The 20474-nt window shown below is 51.1% G+C and overlaps 1 protein-coding gene across 4 annotated transcripts in view; it reads left to right on the top strand.

Annotated features, from left to right (window-relative positions):
* The window catches only part of SCLY (selenocysteine lyase), a 37303-nt gene extending 18824 nt beyond the window's left edge, over positions 1 to 18479 (top strand). For 3 of the 4 annotated variants that reach the window (XM_039228525.1, XM_039228524.1, XM_039228527.1), the window contains exons 5-12: positions 2718 to 2845; positions 4344 to 4508; positions 5353 to 5459; positions 11646 to 11682; positions 13884 to 13967; positions 14664 to 14766; positions 16465 to 16540; positions 18174 to 18479. In XM_039228525.1, the coding sequence (XP_039084456.1) occupies positions 2718 to 2845; positions 4344 to 4508; positions 5353 to 5459; positions 11646 to 11682; positions 13884 to 13967; positions 14664 to 14766; positions 16465 to 16540; positions 18174 to 18345 (872 nt within the window). In that variant the 3' untranslated portion in view covers positions 18346 to 18479. Of the gene's footprint in view, positions 1 to 2717; positions 2846 to 4343; positions 4509 to 5352; positions 5460 to 11645; positions 11683 to 13883; positions 13968 to 14663; positions 14767 to 16441; positions 16541 to 18173 lie in introns of all 4 variants that reach the window. The other variant, XM_039228526.1, reaches the window with a different exon arrangement.
* Positions 18480 to 20474: the final 1995 nt, after the last annotated feature.

Below are 20474 nucleotides of genomic sequence, written 5' to 3'. Positions count from 1 at the left end.
TGCTAATAATGAAGTAGTAGAAAGAGAAATTAAGAAAACAGTCTCATTTACAGTTGCACAAAAACAGTAGGATACCTAGGAATAACTGAAGAGGTGAAAGACCTATACTCTGAAAACCATAAACCATTGATGAAAGAAATCAAAGATGACACAAATGGAAATATATTCCATGCTCATGAATTGGGAAAACAAATATTCCTTAAATGTCCATACTACCCAAAACAGTCTACACATTTCATGCAGCCCCTATCAAAATACCAAAGCATTTTTCAAGAAGTAGAACAAACAGGGGCACCTGGGGGGCTCAGTCGGTTGAGTGTCCAACTTCGGCTCAGGTCATGATCTCATGGTTTGTGGGTTCGAGCCCCGCGTCGGGCTCTGTGCTGACAGCTAGCTCAGAGCCTGGAGCCTGCTTCAGATTCCGTGTCTCCCTCTCTCTCTGACCCTCCCCTGCTCACACTGTCTCTTTGTCTCAGAAATAAACAAATATTAAAAAAAATAAAAAAAAAAAAAAAGAAGTAGAACAAACAGTCCTAAAATCTGTATGGTATCACAAAAAGACCTCAACTAGCCAAAGCAATTTGGAAAAATTAGAACAAAACTGAAGGTAACACAGTCCCAGATTTCAAGATATACTACAAAGCTGTAGTAATTAAAACGATATGGTACAGGTACAAAATAGACACATAGGTCAATGGAATGGAATAGGAAACCCATTAAAGAAATCAACCCACAGTTATGTTGTCAATTAGTGTTTGACAAAGGAGGAAAGAATATGCAATGTGAAAAAGACATTCTTCACCAAATGGTGTTGGGAAATCTGGACAGCTACAAGCAAAAGAATGACACTGGCCACTTTCTTACACCAAACACAAAAATAAACTCAAAATGGATGTAAGACCTAAATGAGAGACCTGAAACCATAAAATTCCTAGAAGAGAGCACACGCAGTAACTTCTTTGACATCAGCTATAGCAACTTCGTTCAATATATGTTTCTGAAGCAAGGGAAACAAAAGCAAAAATAAACTGCTAGGATGACATCAAAATCAAAAAGTTCTGCACAGTGATGGAAATAATCAACAAAACAAGACAACCTGCTGAATGGGAGAAAATATTTGCAAATGACCTATCCAGTAAAGGGTTGGTAATCAAAATACATAAAGAACTTATACAGCTTAACATCAAAAAATCAAAAAATCCAATTAAAACATGGGCAGAAGTCATGGAGAGACCTTTCTCCAAAGCAGATCTCCAGATGGCCGACCCATGAAAAGATGCCCAGTATCACTAATAATCAGGGAAATGAAATCAAAACCTCAATGAGATATCGCCTCACACCTGTCAGAATGGCTAAAATTAAAAATCACAGAAACGTGTTGGCAAGGACGTGGAGAGAAAGGAACACCCATGCACTGATGGTGGGAATGCAAACAAATGTAGCCACTGTGCGAAACGATATGGAATTCCTCAAAAAAGTAAAAATAGAATCACCATATAATTCAGTAATCACACCACTGGGTATTTACCCACAGAACATGAAAACACTAATTCGAAAAGATAAAAGCACTCCTGTGTTTATTGTAGCATTATTTACGATACCCAAGAAGTGCAAGCAGCCCAAGTGCCCACCAAGAGAGGGATGACGTGGATGTGTATATACACACCGTGGAATATTACTCAGCCATAAAAAATCATGAAATCTTGCCACTTGCAACAACATGGATGGATCTAGAAAATGTAATGCTGGATGAAACAAGTTACACAGAGAAAGACAAATACAATATGATTTCACTCATACGTGCAATTCAGGAACAAAAACAAACAAAAAAGACAAACCAAAAACCAGACTCTTAACTATAGAGAACTCACTCGTGGTTACCGGCAGGCAGGTGGGTGGGGAGGGGGTGGTGAAATAGGTGAAGCGGATTAATGAGCACACTTACAGTGATGAGCACTGAGTAACGTATAGGATTGTTGAATCACTGTACTGTATACCTGCCACTAACATAACACTATAGGTTAGTTATACTGGAATTAAAGTTTAAAAAAAAAATTTTTTTCTTGAGAGAGAGCGTGCATGTGTGAGCAGGGGAGGGGCAGAGAGAGGAGGAGAGAGAGAATCCCAAATAGGCTCCACACTCAGCGCAGAGCTCAGTCCCACGAACCGTGAGATCATGATCATGACCAAAACCAAGAGTCAGACACTTGACTGAGCCACCCAGGCGCCCCTAAAATTTTTTATTTTTTTTTTTAAGGATGCTCTTGGGGCATCTGGGTGGCTGGTTAAGTGTCCGACTCGCTTTCGGCTCAGGTCATGATGTCATGTTTCGTGAGTTCAAGCCCCACATCACGCTCTGAGCTGACAGAGAGGCACCTGCTTGGGATTCTCTCTTTCCCTGTCTCCATCTCCATCTCTGTCTCTCTCAAAAATAAATGGGTAAACTTAAAAAAATAGAAGTTAAAAAGATGCCCTCATGAACGAAGTGTGGTCCACGGAACACACTCAGCAGCGGAAGCTGTGTTAAGGAGTGTTCAGGTTGGCTTCTTCTGGGCACTGTGATAATGGGTGACTTATATTCCTTCTTTATTGTTTTTGGGACTTCTACAATCAATTACTTTTTAATGTGGAAATACTTTTGTTAAGCTGTATCTACATGAACTTTCAAAAGAGATTATTTTATAAGATTAACCTCGGTCCTTGTGTTTTTTATTCAGCGGTCACCTTTGTGCCTGTGTCCAAGGTGAACGGGCAGGTGGAGGTTGAGGACATCCTGGCCGCTGTCCGCCCAGCCACGTGTCTTGTGACTATCATGCTGGCCAATAATGAGACTGGGGTCATCATGGTAAGTTATTTAGCCTTTTAAGAAAATGTAGTGAGGAGGGCGCCTGGGTGGCTTAGTCGATTGAGCGTCCAACTTTCGCTTAGGTCATGATCTCGCGGTTCGTGGGTTCGGGCCCCGTGTCGGGCTCTGTGCTGACTGCCAGCTCAGAGCCTGGAGCCTGTTTCAGTCTGTGACTCCCTCTCTCTCTGACCCTCCCCTGCTCACGCTGTCTCTCTCTCTCTCCTAGAAATAAATAAAACATTTAAAAAAAAAAAAAAAGAAAATGTAGTGAGGGATGAAGGGAGCCCACACTCTGCTTGATATTCTCATGCACCACACCTGGGCCTCTTCCTCTTCCTCTTTTTCTTTTTTTTTTCCCTCACCTGTCCTTCTTAATTGTCTTAGACTCTGGGTCTAAAGTTCTCTCTTGTCTTAGCAAGAGAGTGGGACTCAGGATTAAGAAATAGGAGAGAGATGGGGCGCCTGGGTGGCTTAGTTGGTTAAGCTTCCGACTTTCGCTTAGGTCATGATCTCGCGGTTCGTGGGTTCGAGCCCCGCGTCGGGCTCTGTGCTGACTGCCAGCTCAGAGCCTGGAGCCTGTTTCAGAGTCTGTGACTCCCTCTCTCTCTGACCCTCCCCTACTCATGCTGTCTCTCTCCAAAAAATAAATAAAACATTAAAAAAAAATTTAAAAAAAAAAAAAAAAAAAAAGAAATAGGAGAGAGAGATGGCTAACGTCCAGGAAAAGACAAGAGCCTGGAATAAGGGTCCTTGCCCTGTATTTATGAAGACCAGAAGGCTTACACACGTGATGGGCGTGCACCAAGAGACAGGGAGACTGTGAACATCACCTTATGGGCATGAGGGAAAGAGGTTTTTGAAGATACACAGTGTTTGGGATTTGGGTCAATATAAAACAAAATCGAGGCGCCGGGCAGATGGGCAGATAGGAGGCTCCGTGTCTGTTTCTCTTAACTTGCCTAGGGGAGAAGACAGACAGGGGAGATCACCTCAAGGTTAACAAGGCACCTTTTCTTTTGTTAACCATCCCCGCCCTGGGCTGCTTTGCCTACAGCCCAGGGGTCTATGGTCCAGTTTACTTGTATTGCCTCCCCTGGCCCCATTCTCCTGGGAAGGCGGCTTCTCTGCTACAGGACTAAATCGGCCCTTTTGCCCTGCCTGCCTGGTCTTGCTTATCTCATGTACCTTTGTGTTGGGAGCCTTTGCAGCCCTTCCTATCTTGGGCCTTTGCCCATCCCTCTCTATCTTTGGGGTTCGGCACCCCCCTCTTCTTGGGGTGCCTTTGCACCATCCTCTTCTTGGGGTGCCAATCATGTTTACCCAAACTTGGGTGTGAGCATCCTATGGCTTTTTATTTCTCTATGCCTTGTTAAACCATTGGTGTAAGCCCGGGGGACTCCTAAGCATACCCCCCACGCTTAATGACTCCGTATTTCTTTCATTCAGTTTTCATGAAATCAAAGCAACACACTCAGCTGTTTCTTCTTCCCTCCTCTAGCCCATTGCTGCCATCAGTCAGCAAATTAAAGCCCTGAACCAGAAGCGGGCAGCTTCCGGGCTGCCCGTCATTCTGCTGCACACAGACGCCGCGCAGGCCTTGGGGAAACGGCGCGTGGACGTGGAGGATCTGGGCGTGGACTTCCTGACCATCGTGGGGCACAAGGTGCGTCCACAGAGGCCTCCTTCCCTCCATGACCTCGAGGCTCCCCTAGAGCAGGGCCCACAGCAGGGCACCCAGGGGCTGTGGTGAAGCAGCCTGCAGCCCCGCCTGCAGGCGCTAAAGAAGGGAGGCCAGCAGCAGCTGGATGCGTCTCATGAGCGGCACAGTGGGGAGAACGGGGCACCCCTCCCTGGGGCAGGTGGGGGCCGGCCAGGTAGGGAGGGTACTGAGGCCCCAGTGAGACCTAAGGCAGGTGGCTTTATCCAGACAGTGCGTGTTCTCTGCAGTGTGCAGAGAGTGCCTGCTGACCCCTCGTCAGCCCACGCATAGCCCCCCACCCCAGGCACGGAAGATGTGGGGGTCAAGATGTTGCTTTCTCGAACTTGATTAACGCAGAGAGAGGTTTGGCTCTTCTCTTTAAGGTGGAAGAGAGCAACATTAGCAGCGAAGGCCCTCTCTCTTGAAGCACGGCACTCAGCTAGTTTCTGAAGTGGGGTATGTGCTGACCTGACACTGTGGCACTTAACTGGTTTTTGCAAAATGTCATTTTGAAAACGTGGAGTCCCACCCAGGAAAAGCCGTTGGCATTCGCTAGTCCCAGCCCCTCTCCTTTTACGAATTCTGTTCTGTGGTGTGCGGTCAAGCTCTGTTGCCACCGGGCTGGGAACAGGAGTCCAGAGCTCTGCCCTGAACCCCGAAGGCTTTTTTGCCTCCAGCACATCCAGAATGGTGACTGGGGCTTGTACGGTACAGAGGATTTCTCTGGGTGCCCCTAAGCACTCAGCACGTGTACAGAGTAGGAACTCTGAAGGTTCTTGTTGAAGAAATGACTAACCTTTCCTTTCAGTTCTATGGTCCCAGGATTGGAGCACTTTACGTCCGTGGACTTGGTGAACTTACCCCTCTGTACCCTATGCTGTTTGGAGGTGGACAGGAACGGAATTTCAGGCCAGGGTAAGATAGAAGCTTATCAAAGTGTCTGACCCACTGGCAATGCTCTTGGTCTCTAGGCAGTAGCTTGTCTTTGCCTCTTGGAAGAACTGTAATAGTATGTTCTACGTCACTGCCAAGTCAGAATTTGCCCCACTGATGGATTCTGCACGTGGGACTCCCAGATCTTCAGTTCTCTGTGGGGATGGTTCAAAGCCGGAGCCCTCCTTACTGAGATGCACTGCTGTGCTCATGACCGTGGAATGAGCAGCGCTGCACAGAAGCACTTGTTTCCTTTCCAATAGCTCCTGTGTCCCCGTGACATACAGTGATACTTCAGCCAGGGGGTGAGGTGGTGCCAGGACCACACCTTTTATCAGAAATGCTAACATGAAGGGGAAACCAGAATAACATGGCAGTGGGTTCCTTGGGTTTTCTTTTGCCTCCTTTATCCTGACTTAGAACTGATGAAGCCTGCAATTCAGAAACATCAATGACAGTGTCAGCAAGGAAAAAGAAAATATAAAGAAGAGCTAAATGGAAATTTTAGAACTAAAAACTCCAGCAACCAAAGTCCAAAGCTCAGTGGATGAGCTCACCAGCAGAATAGGGGCTGCAGAGGAAAGAACACGTGAATTGAAAGAGAACAACAGTTACCCAATATAAACAGCAGGGAGGAAATAGGCTGCAAAAAACTAGAACCATGCCTCAGGGACCTGTGGGACTATAACAGAAGATGTAACATTCGTTTCACTGATGTCCCAGAAAGAGAGGAGAAAGGGTAGGATGAGAAAGAACTTGAAAAAAAATAATGGCTGAAAATTTCCCTAATTGGCAAGGGACATAGACCTATAGATTCAAGACGCTTAACAAACCCCAGTTCAGGATAAACCAAAATAAATCTACGTCAAGGCATATAGTTAAACTTCTGAAAATGAAAGCCAAAGTAAAAATCTTGAAAGCAGCTAGAGGAAAACAATGACACCTTTCCTAGAGATAAGAATAATTCAAATGGCAGTGTCTTTCTCATCAGAAACCACGGAGGCGAGAAGGAAGTGATGCAGTATTCTACAAATGCAAAGAGCAGTGTCGAGCCAGAATCTTATACGCAGCGGAAATATCCTTCAGGAATAAAGGGGAAAGTAAGACATTCTCAAATAGAGGAAAACTAAAGAATTTATCATCAGAAGACCAGTGCTAAAAATGACAAAAGGGAGTTCTTTAGACAGAAAGGAAACAGTAAAAAAAGGAAACTTGGAACATTAGAAAGGAAGGGAGGAAAGGGTAGGGAAAGGAAAAGGAAGGGAGCCAGCATGGTATGGGTAAATAAAATAGGCTTTCCTTTTGAATTTTCTTAATTATATTTGATGGCTTAGACAAAAATTATAGCACTCTCTAATGTGGTTCAAAATATATGTGGAAGAAATATTGAAGATGATTATATTATAAATGGAGGAGGGCTAAAAGGATGTAAATAGAAGTAAGGTTTCTATTCACTGGAACATCTGAAAAATGTTCAAATAACCCACAGGGCGGCAGAATAAAGAAAACAGAAATTAAAAATAGAATAGACAGAAAAAAATTTTAACGGCAGACCTAAGCCCTAACATATTAATTATATTAAATGTAAATGATCTAAATAAATATAGCAATACAAAAACAGAATTTGGCAGAGTGAATTTTTTAAGAAATTGACCCAACTACATTTGAGCCTTGAACAACATGGGGGTTAGTGGTGCCAACCCCCTGCACAGTTGAAAATCTGCATGTAACTCTTTTAATTCCCCCAAAAACTTAACTGCTAATAGCCTACTGTTGACTAGGAGCCTTACTGACAACATACCTAGAAAAAGTAGAGCAAAACAACCCAAAGCAAACATAAGGAAATAATAAAGATAGAAACAGAAATTAATGAAGTTGAAAACAAAAATAATTTTTAAAAAATCATTGAAACAAAGAGATGGCTTTTTTAAAAATATTGATAAAACTGGCAACCCTCTCACTATATTGTACGTACACCTGAAACTAATATACTGTATGTTCACTATACTGGAATTAAAAACTTAATTAACAAAAAAACCTGACAAACCTCTAGTAAGACTGATAAAGAAAAAAAGGAAAGAAGAAACAGATTGCCAGTATCAAGAATGACCACAGACCCTACAAACATCAAAGGGATAAATAGGAAATTCCATGAATAACCCTATAAACATGAATTTGACAATTCAGATGGAGGGAAACACTTCACCAAAAACCAGACTACTACAGAGGCACCTGGATGGCTCATTTGGTTAAGTGTCTAACTTTGGATCAGGTCATGATCTCACAGATAGTGAGTTCGAGCCCCGCATGGGCTCTGTGCTGACAGCTCAGAGCCTGGAGCCTGCTTTGGATTCTGTGTCTCCCTCTCTCTGCCCCTCCCCCACTCTCACCCTGTCTCTGTGCCTCTCAAAAATAAATAAAACATTAAAAAATTAAAAAACCAAACTACTATAACTCAATGTGAGAGTAGATCATTTCAGTAGCTTTATAACTATTAGGAAAAGGAGATTCATTTTGTAATTTTAAAACTCCCCAAAAAGAAATCTCCAGGCCCAGATAGTTTGATGGGAAATTTCTGCCAAGCATTTAATGAGTTAACACCATTTCTATGAAGTCCCTTCTAGAAAAATAAGAGGAAGGAACATTTCCCCAGTTCATTTTATGAGTTTATACCAAAACCAGACAACGATGGTGTAAAAAAATAAAACTATGGACCAGATATCCCTCATGAATTCAGATGCAGAAATCTTTCACAAAATATTAGCAAATGGAATTCAGCAATATATAAAAATAATATCCACACCATGACAAAACGGAGTTTGCTCCAGGGGTACAAGGCTGTTTCAGTGTTCAACAATCAACCTATGTAATATAGCATATTAAAGAGGAAAAATAACATCATTTAATGTAGAAAAAGCATTTAACAAAATTCAACACTTATTCATTAAAAACTCGCACAATGATATGACCAGAGAACTCCTTTGATTTGAAAAGGCCATTTACAAAAAAACCTACAGCTGACATCCTATTTGTTAGGATGAATGTGAAAGCCTGCATGTTTTGCTCCTATGATCAGGAGCAGGCCGATGATGTCCACTCTTACCTCTTTTTCAGTAGTTCTAGTCAGCGCAGAAGGCAAGAAGTTGAAACGTAAGGGATACAGATTGGAAAGGAAGAGGTAAAACTGTTCATATTTATACTCTCTGTAGAAAATCCCAAGAAATATATAAGAAAACTCTTAAGACTGATAAGTGAATTCTGCAAGATCACAGGTTACAATACACACATACATGAATCAGTTGTATTTCTATATATTGGTAATGAACTTGTAGGCAACAAAATTTAAAAATACAATACCAGTTATAGTCACTCAAAAATACTCAGAAATCTAACAAAATGTGTACAGGATTTTTAAGCCAATAATTACACAGTGTGGATAAAAGAAAGATCTAGATAAGTGGAGAGACATTCTGTGTTCATGGATCAAAAGACTCAGTATAGTAAAGATGTCAATTCTCCCCAAACTGGTAAATGTTTAGCCCAGTCTCTAACGAAAACCCAGCAAGTAAACCAATGGAGCAGAATAGATGCAACCAGAAATATGCCCAAAGGATTTTTGGTAAAGATACTAAAGTAATTCAGTGGAGGAAAGACACTCTTTCAACAGGTGGTGCTAGAGCAATTAGACGTCCTTGGGTAGGAAGCCAACCTCCACCTAACTCTCAACACCTTATAAAATATCAACTCAAGGTACATGACGAACTTAAATGCAAAACATAAAACTATAAAACTTTTAGGAAACAAAAACAGGAAAACATCTTCAGGCTCTAGGGCTTGACAAAAAGATCTTAAACTTGATACCAAAAGGATCCATAAAAAAGAAAATTGATAATTTGAACTTCATCAAGATTTAAAACTTTTGCCTTGCAAAAGACTTCATTAAGAGGAAGAAAAGACAAGCTGTCCACTAGGAGAGGTTTTCAAATGATGGCTTCAACAAAGGATTAGTATCTAGTATATATAAAGAACACTCAAAATTCAACAGCCAACCCACCCCCCAAACAATTCAGTCAAAAAATGGGCAAAAGATATAAGCAGACATTTCACTAAAGAAGATACACAGATAGCAAAGAAGCACATGACATGATACTCAACCTTGTTAGCTATTAGGGAAGTGCAAATGAAAACCACGGTGAGCATCACCCACCGCCCATCAGAATGACTAAAACAAAACCCTGTGACAAGACCGAGTGCCAAGGGTGCAGAGACACGGCATCACTCATACACGGCTGGTGGAGTGTGAAGTGGCCCAGCTGGCTCTGGAAAACAGCCTGGCAATTTCTCTTACAATTAAATATGCACCCACCATACAACCTCGGAATTTCATCCCAGAGAAATGAACACTTAATTTACACAAAAACCTACACAAGAGTGTGTCTAGCAGCTTTATTTATAATAGCCCTGAAGTGCAAACAACCCATTAAGGAGTGAATGGCCTAAGAAGCTGTGGCGCATCTGTACCCCTGGACACCACCCAGTAATGAGAAGGAATTGACGTTTGATACACACAACAGCCCAGAAGGAACCTCCAGAGAATTACGGTATATGAAAAAAGCCAGTCCCCCAAAGTTATAGCTCTATAATTCCATTTACAGAGCATTCTCAAAATGACAAAATTAGAGCTGGAAGACAGATCAGCAGTTGCCAGGAGTTAAGGAAGGGGTCTGGTTATAAAAGGCCAAGGGGAGGGGCCTTTGTGGTGCAAATGTTCTGTAGATTATCCTTATCCTGGTTGTGATCTTGTGCTATGGTGTTACTGGGGAGAAGCTGAGTAACACAATGTCTCTGTAATATTTCTTATAATCACACGTGACTCTACATTCTCTTTAAAAACAGAAAGTTTAATTGGAAAAAAACAGAAGAGGCAGAATGTCAGGTGTTCGGGACGTCAGCCGGTGGACAGGGAGGCCCTAGATGGAGGTGGAGGAGGGCTGACTGAACTCTCAGAGCGGAGGAAGGCCCAGGTTCTCCGCGGGCCCGGCTATGCCACCTGGGCAGCTTTCCCAGCCCCCGCCCCCAGGCAGTCACAGGTGGTAGGCCTCTGAGATGCTCTGGGTCTGGCCTGCTGCCTGCAGGTGAGGGGGTGAGGCCCGAAGAGGGGACATCCTAGACCACCCCCATGTGTCAGAGCCCGTCTCCGGGGACAGAACTGACCAATACACTTGTCCGAGAAAGCTCAGCAGGGTCACATTACCTGTAATACCCTGTGCTTCGAGTTCACTTATCTCGTTCTCTACGGGGTGGTAAGCAGCCGCCAGCCCTGAAGGTTTAAGAAAACTTAAAATTAAGTTGCTAAGTGGCCAAAGTGGCCAAAACTTAAAATTAAGAAAAGTATTAAGTCGGGGCGCCTGGGTGGCTTAGTCGGTTAAGCGTCCGACTTTCGCTTAGGTCATGATCTCATGGTTCGTGGGTTCGAGCCCCGCGTCGGGCTCTGTGCTGACTGCCAGCTCAGAGCCGGGAGCCTGTTTCAGAGTCTGTGACTCCCTCTCTCTCTGACCCTCCCCTGCTCACACTGTCTCTCTCTCTCTCTCTCTCCTAGAAATAAAAACATTTAAAAAAAAGAAAAAGAAAAGTATTAAGTATTAATGAAAAGAGAGTGAAGAGTTCTGCTTTCAGCTTGTTAGATCGGAGTGAGAGCCACCGGTCTGCAGGCCCCTCCTGTCCCTCTCCTGCACACACGCTGTCCCTAATAAAGGATTCGTCCTGAGTGAGAGTTGAGAGGCTTCAGCTGAAGGGCACAGCATTGAGCTTCCTTCGGACCTGCCTGGGTCAACAGAGGGGCCCAAAGAGAAAGGCTCTGGGGTCTGCAGCTGAAGGGGGGGGTCTCTCCTGGGTAGGAAAAGGGCCCAGACAGAATGGTCACTGTGGACACCAGCATACACTGTCCGAGATGGGCCATGTCGACTGTGACTGGACCAGGAAACTCCACATGGAGGGTTTGGGGACCTCCGACCACCACTGAGGCAGCCACAGGGCACACGTCTAGGGAAAACGTTGGTATAATTTTGTTTTTATTTTAATTTATGAGTTTCGCAGGCAGGATTCCTCCCTGGGACACTTGTTAGTTACTTTGCATGGGAATCGGATTGAAGCCCTTGTCTCTTGCAGGACAGAGAACACCCCGATGATTGCCGGCCTTGGGAAGGTAAGCCTCGCCGAGCTTGGGCAGGTGAAGCAGGTGCCTCGTCTCCTGTGTAGGAAAACCCGAGTCTTCCTCCAGGGGCATCTCCTTCGCTCCCACATGCACAACACCCGACGTGGGGCCGGGAGAAGGTCTCCTCACAAAGCAATTCTGTGACACCAGCTGGGTGTCCTGCAATTTAACTCCACTCTAACACTGTGTACCTGGAGACGGCGTCAGCCCCCGCAGGCCGAGTGCTCGGGCCCACAGACAGCCCCCACACCCCCTCGTCGCACGCCGGTTGTAAGTCCCAGCAGCCAGCTATAGATCCGAGGTTCCCGGGACCCCTCCTCGGGTTCAGTTAGTTTGCCGGAATGGCTCACAGAAGTTACAGAAGCACTTTGCTCATTAGATGATTGATTTATTATGAGAGAATATGATAAAGGAGACAGATAAACACGTGGACGGAAGGGATGCGCAGGGCAAGGTGTGGGGGAGGGGCTGCCCCGTCAGCACCTGCATGGATGTGTTCACAGCCTGGAAGTCCTCCAGACCCAGCCTGTTGGGATTTTTGTGGAGGCTTCTCATCGGTCCTTCACTCCAGTTTTAGCCCCTCTCCCTCTCCAGAGAGTGTGGCAGCAGGGGTGAAAATGCCAAGCTTCTAACCACGACTTTCAGTGACCAGCGCCCTCCAGAAACCCACCCAGAGTCTCCACGTTGGAAAAGACACTCCTGTCCCCCGGAAAGTCCGAAGGATTTAGGAGTGCTGTGTCAGGAGCTGAAGTCCAGATATTAGAACAAGAAGCATTGTCACTTGGGAAATGACGGGGGCTTCAGGAGCTCAGTCAGGAGGCAGAGATCAGCCCTGTCATCTCGTGATCCGTCTCCCCCGGGCCGTGGGGGAGATCATGTTCATGAGCCCAATGAATGGACTGATGTTAGGAAAAGCCTCACATTGTATTTGTCATCCCAGAAATGTACGTGTCAAGATCTGTAGAGTGGGTTGCACGTGCTTAGCATTGAAAGTGAAAAGCTCTTTCTTCGAGCCTCTGCTGATACCAGAAATATGGTGGTGTGTTCACCGCAGACCAAGTCAGGCCCACAGGTTTGCTGGGTCCCCTGGCCGCCCCCTCCCCCATGCTGTTCCCGCGCCCAGGCCGAGTCCAGGTGTCCTCCCAGCCCCCCCCCCGTGCACTTCCTGAGGGAGACCCCCTCCTGCACGTGGCCCCCGTGCGCCTCCTGTGCCTCTCCACTAGAATGTTCCCCAGCTTCCCAGACTGCCTGTCCAGCTGCCCCGCAGCCTCCTCCCTGCCTTCCCATTCCCTGACACCCCTCTTGATGCTCTTTCCTCCTCCCCTGGAACTCGGCCAGGGGACCCCCCCATTTCCCTCACCCCCGCGCGGCCTGCGGGCAGCCGCCTCTCACAGCTCACACCTCCCTCGTGGCCCCTCCTGTCCTGCATGCCCCCCGCTGCTTACGTGGCGTCCCTGCTGGGCCGGCACACGTGTCTCCCCCCCCCCGGCTCCCCTCTCTCCCCGTGGTGCCTCCCGCCACCCAGGACCTGATTTGAGAAATCTAGGAGATGCCTGTCCTGCGCGGTCCTTGTCCCCTGCACCCTGGGTTCCCTGTGTCCTGTCTCCACAAAGTCTGCGTCCTGTGCGTCTCCAGCACCTACCACTCTGGACCACGTGTAGCCTGGATGCCTGCGCTAGTCCCTTCCATTGTCCACAAGGCATCCAGAATGATCATACATGCAAATCAGGGCACCTCACCCCTTTCTGGAAACCTACGTGTGCTTGCCCTGTAGGTCCTGGTCCTGCCCGCCCTGGGCCCCCGGGGCCCTCTCCTCAGTCACTCTGTGCACTCCCCTGCGCACACACCCCCGCCCCCTAAGAGCGCTCACCCCCGTCTGCAGGAAGCTATCCTCGGTCTATGGAACGGAGCTCCTTGGACCGACTGGTGCCCAGAGGTATCAGGAAGCGCCTGATAAAGTAAATTCCTGTTGAACAAGGAAAGATAATGCTTCCCAAGCCCTTCTCCTGGCCCCGTCACACGGTCAGTAGCACTCCGTAAACATGATCTATTCCTGATGTTCCAGAAAATGAGCACTGAGGAAATGTTACTTCTCTTATCAGGAAATCTCACCTCTGCTCTTGCAGGCTGTGTTGTTCTTTGTTCTGTGACAATTGAACATACTTTCCCCCTTGCTGTCCCTGTGTCCCCAGGCTGCCGAGCTGGTGACCAAGAACGGGGAGGCTTATGAGGCCCACATGAGAGAGGTTCGCGACTACCTGGAGGAGCGGCTGCTGGTGAGCCCGGGGGTCCGTGGGGGCAGGGTGGGGACGGGGCTGTGAGCAGGGGGTCTGCGGGAGCAGAACCAGGGGTGGGGGGGTCGGTGAGCCCGGGGTCCTCCTGGGAAAGGGGGTCGGGAACGGGAAGCGGGGGCAGTGAGCTGGGTGTCCGCGGGGGCGGGGCTGGGGAGCAGGGGTCTGCGGGGCTGCTGGCCAATGAGCTTGTGCTGCTCAGAAGAGGGCGCAGTGGTGGTGGGGAGTTTGGGCCTGCAGGGGCGGGGCGGGACTGGGTGGGCAGTCAGCCCCTCCTTCCCTGGTTGAGTGTGAGGGTGGGGGTCGGCACAGCCCCGGGCAGCAGACCTCCAGGGACTCTGAGGACCACCAGGGGAGAGGTTGGAGGCCAGAAACCCTGGTCTGAAGTCTCCTGAGATGGGCTCTCGACCCAGAGGCTGACCTTGGCCCCGCGTGATGGAAATGGAGAGCTAAGAACTAGTGGGTTTGCGGGCCCTGCAGGGAAGAGCCGCCTGTGTACAGAAGTTTCCTCCTTATTAACTTTGCAAGTCAGTTTCCGTAACTGTTATAGGTAGCTGCTCATTGATGAAACCATTATTTTATGTGATGAGGTTGAGACTTTGTTCCCAGAAAAGGCTCAAGGTCAGTTGATGGGGCTTTGAAACTGCCACTGAGCCACTGAACATGTCACTGATTTTTCAGGCCGAGTTTGATAAGCAGAGAATACATCTGAACAGCCGATTTCCAGGGACTGAGCGACTTCCCAACACATGCAACTTTTCCATCCTGGGACCCCAGCTCCAAGGTGACTGGGGTCTGCAGCTCTCCGCGTGGGGCAGTGGGCGCGGGCGGGAATAGGCCGGCCGTGCTGAGCACTTGATGGGGCACCGGGAGCAGAGTGGCCCATGGGCTGCTGTCCCCAGGAGGCCGGGCCCCTGTGCCGCTTCCTACTCTCCCGGCCCAGGCTCACGGCACTCGGGAGGGGGGAGGGGCGAGGGCACACTAGGCAGCGCCTGCCCGAAGCTGATAGGGAATGAGATGAAACGGACCAAGTTCTGGACAAGCTTGTCCATTTTTTTTTTAGTGTTTTATTTATTTCAGAGAGAGAGAGAGAGAAAGAGAGTGTAAGCAGGGGAGGGTCAGAGAGAAAGAGATACACAATCTGAAACAGGCTCCAGGCTCTGAGCTGCCAGTCGGCACAGAGCCCGATGCGGGGCTCGAACCCACAAACCTTGAGGTCATGACCTGAGCCGAAGTCGGAGGCTTAACCGACTGAGCCACCTGGGCAACCCAAGCTTGTCCATTTCTGTCTGCAAATTTGCAACAATATTTTATGAGGTTAAGGGAAAGGAGAGGGGATCAACTTTAAAATTTGGCCGAGTCAGGACCACGTGCACATAGGTGGGGTTCATTTGTCCCTGTGATAACTGGCCTCCCCTGCTGGAAACTCAGGATTACCCGAATCCAGATGACAATCAAACATGGCTCACCCAGGGCCCCGACACCCATCCCAGGGCGTTGACCAGCCTGTTTCATCGGGCTGGTCATCCCTCCCAGTGTAAGGGAGCCACTCTGCGGAGCACTTCCTGACCGTCTAGGGAAGAGGCAGGGAGGAGCACAGCACGGCTGCAGCATGTGGGTGCCAGGGGTGGCCATCACTGTGGGTACATGGGGACCTGGGCCGGGATGCATTCTCGCTGCCAAGGAGCCTGGGCTGCTGGCCGCCTCTCCAGCTCGCCTTGCTATGGGAAGGAACGTTCCTCTGTCACCTTCCCCATTTTTCTGGGGGCAGATGTACTGCATTCAGTGATGACCTGTGTTTACTCAAGTGAGACAGATTCTTTTTTAATTTTTTAAAAATGTTTATTTTTGAGAGGGATAGAGACAAAGGGCAAGCAGGGGAGGGACAGAGACAGAGGGAGACACAGAATCCGAAGCAGGCTCCAGGCTCTGAGCTGTCAGCACAGAGCCCAACGCGAGGCTCGAGCTCATGAACCGTGAGATCATGACCTGAGCTGAAGTCGGAGGCTCAACCGGCTGAGCTCCCCAGGTGCCTGCCAGATTCTTCTTTTTAATTAAGTCAGTAGATATATTATTTTAATCTCTGTGCTTATAAAAGAAGAGGGAAGTACCTTCCAGCTTAATAAAGACAGCTTCCGAGTGGCTTCACCTTTAGAAAACACAGATGTTAGGTTGAAATGTTACTACCAGGACCACAAGTTTTAAGTAAGGCAGCGGATGAGAATTCTGAGCATCTTCCTACGTAGTTAATTGGAATTCACGTTTTGAGGCCAGTTTTATGAGGCAGAATCGGGTGCAAGAGAAGCCATTTTCTCTGGATTTTGCTATGTGGTCACCTATGAGGAGAGGCTCCTGTGCCCTGGGACCCCCCCCCCAGGTGACCTGAGGGAGGGGGCCCCAAAACTTGGCAGCAGGCCGAGACGAGGTGCAGTGGGTCCAGTCTGCACTCTCCGCCTCAGGGCCGCCTGCTGTGTCTCCTCAGGCCGCTTGGTGCTGGCACAGTGTAGGACGCTGGTGGCCAGTGTGGGGGCCGCCTGCCACTCGGACCAGGTCGATCGGTGAGTGCTCCGTGTGCTGGGTCGCAGGTCCAGGTCGCATCCGGCAGCCAGAGCCGGCCATGGGGCCTGGGGCTTCCAGAGCTGAGCAGCCAGCGGGGACACTAAAAGTGACCAGACGCTGCTGGGCTGAGGGGAGGAGAGGAAGCTGCAGCCTATGGGTGGCCGGGAGGGAGGGAAGGGGCCGGGAGGGAGGGAGGGGCAGGGCAGGCCACAGGAACTCCCTTCCTCCTCAGACAGCGGGGTCTTCTGAAGGGCTGTGGCAGGCCGGGTGGATTCCAGGAGACACCTGTCTGGTGCAGGGGGATTACAGGACAGCAGGCCAGGCACGTGGCCACGGCCGAGGTAGGAGGGGACAGCTGTGGGGCCCAGGCAGCAGTGGAGGAAGAGCAGGGGTTCGGCTTCCCGCTTGCTGTGAGTGGGGCGTCCTGCGGAGGTGGGTGCAGCGCTGGGGAGAGAGCAGAGGCATGGTGAGCAGCGGGTGTCCCAGTCCGTGGTCAGCAGCGGGTGTCCCAGTCCGTGGTCAGCAGCGGGTGTCCCAGAGCCGTGGTCAGCAGCGGGTGTCCCAGTCCATGGTCAGCAGTGGGTGTCACAGAGTCCACAGTCAGCAGCAGGTGTCACAGAGCTGTTGCTAGCACTTGAACTTGAGCATGTCAGGCCAGAGCACTCCTGAGGGCTGGGTGGGGATGACAGGGGCCCCTGGGGGCCTCCGAGCCCTGCAAGGGGCCACTGCCTGAGGGCAGGTGTGGCCCGGGGCTGCGTGTGGCAGCCGGAGTGGCTGTCAGAGCAGTGAGGCCACCAGTCTGAGTGCATCAGGAGGGCGCAGGGGGCTGCCCCTTACCACGTGCTCTGGTGGCCTCGGCTCACAGAGTGCTCACCACAGCGCTCCGGGAACGATCTGAGCGACCCAGTTCCCAGTCAAGGAAACTGAGGTAGCCCCAGGATGAGGGGGAGGGGAGTGAAGAGAGTGAGGAGCAGCCGGCAGCTTGTCAGGGAAGGGACATGTGCCAATGTGGCCCCGTGAGGGCAGGCGGGGAAGGGGTGGAGGCAGACGCTCACTGCCTGTGTGGGAGGTCAGGGTGCCCTCCAGGGGTGCCCTGCTGGGACAGGAAGTGACGTCCCCCACCCGGGGAGGGCAGGGCAGTCACCCCTTCCGCACAGCCCTGTGCATGAGGGGTGTTTATCTGGACGGCTTTTAGGGCACCTTTGTGACAGGGACTCCTGGGCCTGTGGGGGGGGCGGCCCGTGGGCCCCGAACAGTGAGCCCTGCTGGGAGCTGGGACTGGGAGGGCCCCAGAGCCACCCTGCGAGTGGTTTCTAAAGTCTGAAAATGCTGGTGGGGCCTCCGGTGCCAGAGCCTAGGGGTGGGGGGCTGTGGAAACACAGGCCACAGGTGCGCCCCCACCTCTCCCCAGAGACCCGCCCCGCTCCCTGCGTCCCAGGCGCCCGCCTCCCCAGGGCCCAGGGCCGTGCGGGAGTCGGAGCCCCAGCAGTCCGCCCAGAGGCGCCCGGCAGAGGGGGACGGCCCTGCACAGCCCCAAGTTGGGGAGCTGGCCGAGCACAGATGGGACAGGGTCCCTCCCCGAGCCCCCAGGAGAGCCCCTCCTCCGGCGGCTGACACCCCCTCCCCCCCCAGGCCGTCCCCGGTGCTGCTGAGCTGCGGCCTCCCCCTCGACGTGGCCAGGAACGCGCTCCGGCTGAGCGTGGGCCGCAGCACCAGCACGGCCGAGGTGGACCTCGTGGTGCAGGACCTGAAGCAGGCGGTGGCCCGGCTGGAGCGCCTGCCCGACGCCGGGGCCGCCTCGTAGGAAGCCCTCCCGCAGGGTCTGCGGGACAGCTCTCTCCCTGACGCGGGCAGGTCTTCACGGTGTCCACAGTGCCTGACGCGGTGACTGGACGGGGTGTGTGTGTGTGCACGCGCGCGCGTGTATGTGTGTGTGTGCGTGTGTGCACGCCCGCGTACGCATGTGTGTATGTGTGTGTCCGTGTGTGTATATGCATGTGTGTGCACATGTGCGTGTGTGTATGCATGTGTGCACAAGCACATGTGTGCATCTGTGTGTGTGCACGCTTGTGTATATGCATGTGTGCACGGGTGCGTGTGTACAGGCATGTGTGTGCGTCTGTGTGTATGCATGTGTGTGCACGTGTGTGTGTGTATATGCATGTGTGTGTGCGCGCATGCGAGGGCTGCAGGCCTCCCCACTGTCCTGAGTCAGGCCGACCCCACAGGTGTCCATATGCCCAGGACACAAACGCCCGTGTGGGACTGTCACTGTCACTGCCGCCCAGTGGCACAGGTTCAAGTGGAGACGCGTCAGTGCCCCTGTGGGAGTGGGGTGAGCCGCTTTTATCTGGCAGATAAATCCTAGTATTTATGAGCGATTGTCGGCCACTGTCATGACAATAGGAAACCTGATTTTTGCTGCAGTCCCCGACATGCTTGCCCAGCTGTCGTCTGCCCGTGTGCCTGCCCCTCACGCCCAGGGCCCCTCGCAAGCCCTTCCTCGACAGGCGGCCCCCCCCAGGTCAGGCCCTGCTCCCTGCTCCGTGTCCCCCGCTTCCCCGCCCCCTCGGTCCCTCACTCAGCCCTCCCGGCCACTGCACCCCTCCCCACCCCTCCCTGCCCCTCCCTGCACACAGCCTCCAGGCCCTGCAGGCAGGCTCTTCCTTTTGGTCGGTTACTCAGGGTTTGGAGAGCGGCTGGGCTCAGGGTACTGGCTCACCCCTGAGGTGGGCGTCAGTCCACCCCAGCTCGGCCTGCGAAGGGTTCTCTTACTGTCACGAGTGCTTTGTGGCGTCCTGGTGCCCCTTGGCGCTCATGGAGACTTAGCATAGGAGTGATTTTTTAACTGAATAAATGATTTTAACGTGTGGCTTTAAGGTACAAAGAGTCATGTGATGACATTGAGGAAACAGTTGTTGGACATTAAGTGAACTAATAAAACGTTTCAATGCTTGTATTAGAGGCTCCGTGGTGTGTCTAGCAGGTGCTTTCTCTGGGGTGCACAGCGTGTCTGAGCCAGCCGCGGAGGCGGAGTCAGAGGGCTGGGCACCCTGTGACTAGGCTTCAGCCTAAGAAATTCAGCTTGAGGTTGTGTCTCTGGGAGCCCTTAGAAGCAGGTCACTGAAGCTGGCATCCCGCTGCCCCTGGGCAGAGGCCTTGGTGACCCCAGTTTGCCCAGCAAAAAGTGAAGGGCGTCCGGCCCCACTGAAGAGAGCAGTGTGGGGAAGACGCGTGGCAGCTCTGAAAACATGCCCTGCGGGCCTTCAGAGGCAGCGAGAGACTCGGTCACTGTGGTTGGGGAGTGGGCCGAGCTGTGGGCCCTGAGACCCTCGCTCCCCTGGGAGGCCTTCCTGCCCAGTGTCAGGGCCCCGTGCCCATTGCTGGCTCTGCAAAGCTGCTGCGCCCCGAGGTTCCTGGAGGAATCGACCAAAGGGAAGGCCAGCTGAGGGCCCTCGGCCCCCTGGGTGAGGACGTGGCCAGAACACTTAGACTGTAGCCCATGTGCTGGGAAGTTGCCTGGAGAAGGGTCTCTGCCCTCCATGAGAGGAGTCTCTCAGGTGGCCCCCCCCAACTCCGGCCAGCATGACCTCAGGCTGCTGCCCAGACTCGAGGCAGCGAATGCTGGGAAGCCCAGCCCCTTCTTGGAAGGACACGTGCAGCCGTGCACACGCCCCAGAGGCGGGAAGTCCACCTCAGCAGACACAGCGCGCCACGGCTCCTTAGCGCTTGCTCCGAAGGGGGACCGGCCACAGTCCAGCCGCAGGATGGTGCCTGCCGGACCCGAGCCTGCTGCGGACCCTTCCCCCGGGCCCTGGGCCCTCTGCCCGCCCACCGCAGCTCCGGGCACCGCGGGAGTGGCTTGGGTAGTCCCCAAGGCCAGCCCCCCCGCCCCCGCACCCCCTGCCGCCTCCCATCTGCCCTGTGCACTGC

Source organism: Hyaena hyaena, unplaced genomic scaffold (genome assembly GCF_003009895.1).
Source record: "Hyaena hyaena isolate Hyena2069 unplaced genomic scaffold, ASM300989v1 scaffold_31, whole genome shotgun sequence".
NCBI classification, from domain to species: domain Eukaryota; kingdom Metazoa; phylum Chordata; class Mammalia; order Carnivora; family Hyaenidae; genus Hyaena; species Hyaena hyaena.
This window is presented reverse-complemented; position numbering and strand designations above follow the sequence as displayed.